This window comes from Rattus norvegicus, chromosome 1, assembly GCF_021556685.1.
Source record: "Rattus norvegicus strain SHRSP/BbbUtx chromosome 1, alternate assembly SHRSP_T2T, whole genome shotgun sequence".
Taxonomy (NCBI): domain Eukaryota; kingdom Metazoa; phylum Chordata; class Mammalia; order Rodentia; family Muridae; genus Rattus; species Rattus norvegicus.
In genome coordinates this window covers 9,012,501-9,018,162 of record NC_141534.1, presented here as the reverse complement: position 1 = coordinate 9,018,162, position 5,662 = coordinate 9,012,501, and the positions used below count along the sequence as shown (strand labels likewise).

Genomic DNA, 5,662 nt, shown 5'->3' with positions numbered 1-5,662 from the left:
CGCGTGTCCCCCACCCCTCCCTGGCCAAGTGCAAATGAGACCGTTAACTGTGATCTTGCATCAACGCTCTGCAGATAAAACTCCACTTCTCTGAGACCCTCTGGGTGAGCCTCTCAGGGCCAGAGGCGACAGACCCTTTTCTTACAATAGAGGGGCCGCTCCTGGGAGGCAGAGCAGCTTGGGCAGGTTCTAGGGCACCAAGGGTGGCAGACTCGGAGCCCGGTGGCTGTCGCCGGCAGGAGCGAGAGCCGGCTGTAGGCGGCTCCTTCCTGTGCAAACTTTTTTGTGCTCTTCCTCCTCCCGCGCTGCGCCCCGCTGCTTGCGGCCGCCTCCCCGCCCTGCCAACCGGCCGGGGGCTCCACGCGGGGCCGCGGCGGACAGCACAGCTCTTTGCGCCGGCTCCACCCTGCCTGAGCTTGCTCCCTCCTGGAGCCTAAAGCGGATGGCGGAAGCTGGCAGGAGCCCTGAGATGTCCCCGGACCAGCCAGACGGCCAGGAGGCGGTGGCGGCGGAGGTTCTGGACCCCGAGCCCGAGGCTCCCGGACCACCCGTGCCTGCCCTGCGCTGGCTTCCCGGGGACCCGAGTCCCCGCGGCCGCTCCCAGAGCGACCTGTCGTCGGCCTCGAGCCGGGGCCGCCCGCTCAGAGTCCACATCTCCGGCTCAGGTAAGGGTGACTGGGGATGGCCCTGGGTGGCCCTGGGGGGCTAGCCCCGGACAGGTGAGGGTCGCAGTGTGGTGATCTTCCCTGGACGTTGGTGGGCAGCCGTGGGGGCGGGGGGACGAGAGCAAGGGCAAAAGCTGTCGTCCTCACATCGCCGCCTCCTGCTGGGCTGCAGAGGCTTGGTGTCCCTCCGCTGAGCGGCAGGCGACCGGTGGGTGCGCTGGAGTGGGTGCGCCTCTCTTCTGCGCGGGTGCAGCGCGGCGCGATTTCCGCGGGATCCCCTGGACTCCTGCTAGGTTGTGCGGCGCCAGGCGGCACCAGTGTTGGCTTTGGTTCTCGGGCTAATTTGGTTCTCGGGCTAATGGGTCTTGAACATGACTGTGGTCCCTCTGAAGGGTGTGGTCCCCTTACTTCAGGGGTTAGTACAGGGCTAGGAAGATGACCCTACTCACTCTTGCTTCTGGAATAGCGATTTCTTAGCGGGGGGAGGAGGGGTTGCTGGTAACAGGATAGGGGATTCCAGGTTCCCTGACTGTGAAAACCCATAGAGGTGTCAATGAGAGCTTGGCCTGGCTGTGTGTGGAAAGCCTGGGGCCAGTATTGATGCTGTAAAGACAAGCCGCTGCCTTCTGTCCTCCAAGGACAGGCAAAAACCAGGAACTTCATTGAGGCCCGGTGTCGCCCAGGCTGCACTTCATGATGGAGGACTAATGGCTTAACTTGGTCTCTCATATCTCAGTGGTCAATGTGGAACGATGGTATGGCACACCTAGTAGGCAGATTGTCATTATTTAAAATGTCCTAAGAACTGGAGAACTTTTGTCTTGTGGTCCAACAGTTTTCAAGGGCGGTTTTTATAATTTCCAACTTGTGAGGGTTGTATGGGAACTAGACAAGGACAGAGGACATGAGAATGACCAGTTTCAGGAAAACGCTTGCTGATTTGAACTGCCCAACCCCACATCCGCCTACTGTGCCTTTTCCCGCGCTCTGGGGTCTGGGGTCATGCCTTTCTGGATGATTTTCCCCGTTTATTTATTTGCGTATGCTCACATGCAGGCACATCTCAGGGTGCATGGAGAAGTCAGGGGCCTTGCTGATGAAATCCAAATCCTCAGGCTTAGTGTCCAGCGCTTTTACCTGCTAAGCATCCTCTCCAAACCCTTCTATGATCTTGAACTTGACCTCATTCAAAGCCAGGTTCTTGCATTTCAGTCCTCCTGTCTCCAAGAATCCATAGTGTTTCTGATCTGGTTTTGGAGATTACGTTTGATAATGGCAGTGAGATCATTCAGTTCAAGTTGTGAGATGTCCACTGCAAAGGGTTACTTTGTGAACAGTGTTGAGTGGAAAAGCATTTTACCCTCTGCTTTGGGGCCAAACAGATTCAGAGCTGTAGGTGATCCTGACTGACTTTTTAAAAAATTAAAGGATGGGCTGGAGAGACGGCACATCAGTTAAGAGCACTGACTGTTCTCCCAGAGGCCTGAGCTCAATTCCCAGCAACCACATGGTGGCTCACAACCATCTGTAATGAGATCCAAAGCTCTCTTCCGGGTGTCTGAAGACCGCTACAGTGTATTCACATACATTAGATAGATAAATAAATAAATAAATAAATAAATAAATAAATAAATAAATACAATTAAAGGATTAGCCATTCCGATGACCCAAAGAGAAAAGCGAATGTTAGTTTAGCTGGTGACGATAGATAAACAAGCATAACTGTCTCTGGTTTTCATTTTCAAGGGTAAGGATTAAAGGCCGCATGCTGGCGATAGCAGTGAGAATCCTTTAAGTGTGCATGTATGCACATGCCCCATCTGACAGCGACAGGAGCAGCTATCTCTCTCCAAGGAACCTAGTTTCCCTGTATCAATAGGAGTGGCAGCTTTTGAGTCACTTGTCCCCTGCATCACAGAATGCCGGTGCTGAGGCAGGACAGTGAACTTCTCCCAGTGAACTTCTTGTATCTCGCCTTCAGAACTAAGCTTTGGGTCTCTAAGAGCAGGCTAGATATAAGCACAAACTCACCTTGCTTTGAATCAGGAGGACAACAAATGACCCGTTCCCTAATGCATTTCCCAAGATAGCCAGAGCGTCTGAGCTGGCTGGCGTGCCCAAGTTATCTTAGGAGCACAGTAGAACGGTTGATCTCTTTATGACAACGGTCTTTGGCCCGATGCTGGAGCAGACCCAACTTCCTGGCCCTTACCAGAAACTCTGGGCATGCCCAGAGGCAGTATCTAGAACTGAGTCCTGTGATTTCCAGAATCAGTCTCTTGGACCAGCAGTACCAGCTTCTAATCTCACCCCCTCCCTGTCACACCTACTTGATCTGAATCCGTGTACTGAAGATGGAAAGATTCCCTGGGCTCTTTTCTTTTTTCTTCGACTTTATAGTCTAAGAAGTCTATATCAGACACCAAGTTTCAATCTTAGCTTTACATTGGATCACTCGGGGAAATTGAGAACAATAAGCAAAAAGTTTCTGGATGGCTCCGTCTCACAGATTCTGCTTTTGATTGGCACTAAGTGCAGCCTGGGCTTCAGGTAACAAGGCATAGTCAAGCTGGAGACTTACCATTCCTTCGGCGTGCAGTATTGGAACATTGTAACCAGAGTTGGCCTAAGGAAACCGAAGTTTGAAGCACATGTGTTTGCTCCCCTCTCTCCCTCTACCACCCGCTCTGAGAACCTTTCCTTGCTTCCAGTCTTGATTCCACTACTTGTCAAAGAGTTCTTCCTGTGGGATCATGTCAAATAACGAGTTAATTCCCTGGTGTTAGCCCTCGATGTTGGATGAGCGTCAAGCAAAAAAGGGAAATCGTCCTTGGCCAAGCCATAGAGTAGAGAAGAAACACAAAGAAGGATTTCCCTCTTGGGTTTTCAGACAATGACCACTCCAAGACAAAGGACCACACTCTCATGCCTTCACCCTCATCCCACCTCCTTCCCTAGCTTTGTATCCATACTTGAGCCAGCAATCCCCATCATTCTTAAAGGCCTTCTCAGGACCAGTGGTGTATGGAGACATCCAGAGAGCTCCTGCTGCCATGATTGCCCTGGTTTTTTTTTGCCAAATTTTCTAAATGAAAATATCACATAGTTTAAGGGCATAGTTTATTTACTTTTGGATTCAGGAGCTAATTTTTTTCCATGTAAAAATACAGGCAGCTTGTCAGCAAACACTGTCGCTTCTTAACTTAAAATCTATACAAAACGGGCCAAGACCCAAATGCTTTTGAATAAACAGACTTTGAAAGTCAGACTGAGTTTTTGTCTTTTTTTTTTTTTTTTTTTTTAAACTCACAGGTCTTTGGAGTTAACCAAAACTCTGGACTTCTAAAATCTAATGTTCTTGTAAATAAAAAAACGAGCACCAAAAGTAGAATCTTGAAATAAAGTTCTCATCGTATCTACTCAGGGCTTCTCTTAACTTTCACACCAGTCTTGTTCCTCACGCAGAGATTTACTGGAGTGGGCGGCCTCTCGTGTGCTTTTCTCCCAGAGCTGTTCAGTAAGCAGTAGCTACCGAGATGCTTTCTAGGTTATATTTCTGCTGTTAGCAGTCTGCAAGTGTTGGTTCAGCTGAGAGAGAGAGAGAGAGAGAGAGAGAGAGAGAGAGAGAGAGAGAGAGAGAGAGAGAGAGAGAGAGACGCACACTGTTTTTGGAGCCATGACGCAATCTCGTCCAATGCACGATGATGGTCTCCGGGCTGCCGACACCCTAGGCCAGCAACCATGGGCATCTGCTAACTTTACATTTGGGTAATTCAGCATGGGAGGGGTTTGTGTTTATTAATTTTTGGCCTAAGCGGTGGCCATCTGGTCTGAAGCTTACTTTCGGTCCTTGCCTGATCATGCCACAGTAAGGCTACCTGGCTGTCAAACATAGGCCAATCTGGACAGCGTAAAAGGCCAGGTGCAGGGGGTACTAGAACATTCTAAAGTGGCTCAGGTTCTGCTCTTGTCATGCTGGGCACCTGGTGTAGACATGCATGCTTATCCCACCCCCCACCCCTCCACACCCCAGGAGGAAAGAAAGATGCCTTTATCTTTGCATCTAGGCCAGAAAACTATTGCCCAGACAGAAGGTGTGCCTTCCACCTTGGCAGGTTTTTTTTTTTTTTCTTTTTTTTTCTTTTCTTTTTTTTTTGGAGCTGAGGACCGAACCCAGGGCCTTGCGCTTGCTAGGCAAGTGCTCTACCACTGAGCTAAATCCCCAACCCTCCTTGGCAGGTTTTAAAAACTTGCTTCATCTGTGAATGAAGGGGGTCTCTCCTCAGTCAGGGTGCACCTGGCCTGGGTCCAAAACAAGAAGGTTGTTGAGAATTTAGGCAACCGGTTCCCCTTTCTCTGTCACTTTCTTAAGGCTGGCATGACCTCAGCTTCTGCTTGACTCTCCGAAGGCAGGCTTTCTTCCTCTCTAGTTTGAGGCCTCACCCGCCCTCACGTGAGTTCCTTCAGTCAGTTCTAACACCCAGCGCAGGCACAAGACCCACCCCTGGGACACCCAGACCGTTCCTTTTTTGTCAGTTTTTGAGTCTGTGGTTGTCAGGGAAGGGAGTCTTTGTTCAAATTCTTAAGAAAGAACCTACTGGGTTGGGGATTTAGCTCAGAGGTAGAGCGCTTGCTAGGCCCTGGGTTTGATCCCCAGCTCCGAAAAAAAGAAAAAAAAAAAAAGAAAGAAAGAACCTACTGTGTGAAGCTTCCTCTTACAGCAGGCTATAAATAATAGGTCATGGTGAAGCCTGTGGATTGGCTCCCCTTGTGAGCCCATCCAATCCCAAAGCCGGTTTCAGCTGGTTTCAGAGGGTTCGGGACCCACAGTGGCAATGTGTCCATTTAACTGGAACTGAGCATGAATGATGTTGTCCACCCATTTATTTGTTCTTTTATTCATGTAGTAGGTCTTGACATCACTGTGTGCCAGGCACAATTCTAGACATGAGGCGTATAGGAGTGAGCGAATACGGTCCTACAGTCTTGGGTGCAAG

General features: G+C 50.2%; 1 protein-coding gene across 3 annotated transcripts in view; it reads left to right on the top strand.

The window, feature by feature from the left end:
- Positions 1 to 317: 317 nt before the first annotated feature.
- The window catches only part of Phactr2 (phosphatase and actin regulator 2), a 269,278-nt gene continuing 263,933 nt past the window's right edge, over positions 318 to 5,662 (top strand). For all 3 annotated transcript variants that reach the window (XM_087553953.1, XM_087553942.1, NM_001437803.1), the window contains 1 exon segment: positions 318 to 665. In XM_087553953.1, coding sequence (XP_087410079.1) covers positions 443 to 665 — 223 coding nt within the window. In that variant the 5' untranslated portion in view covers positions 318 to 442.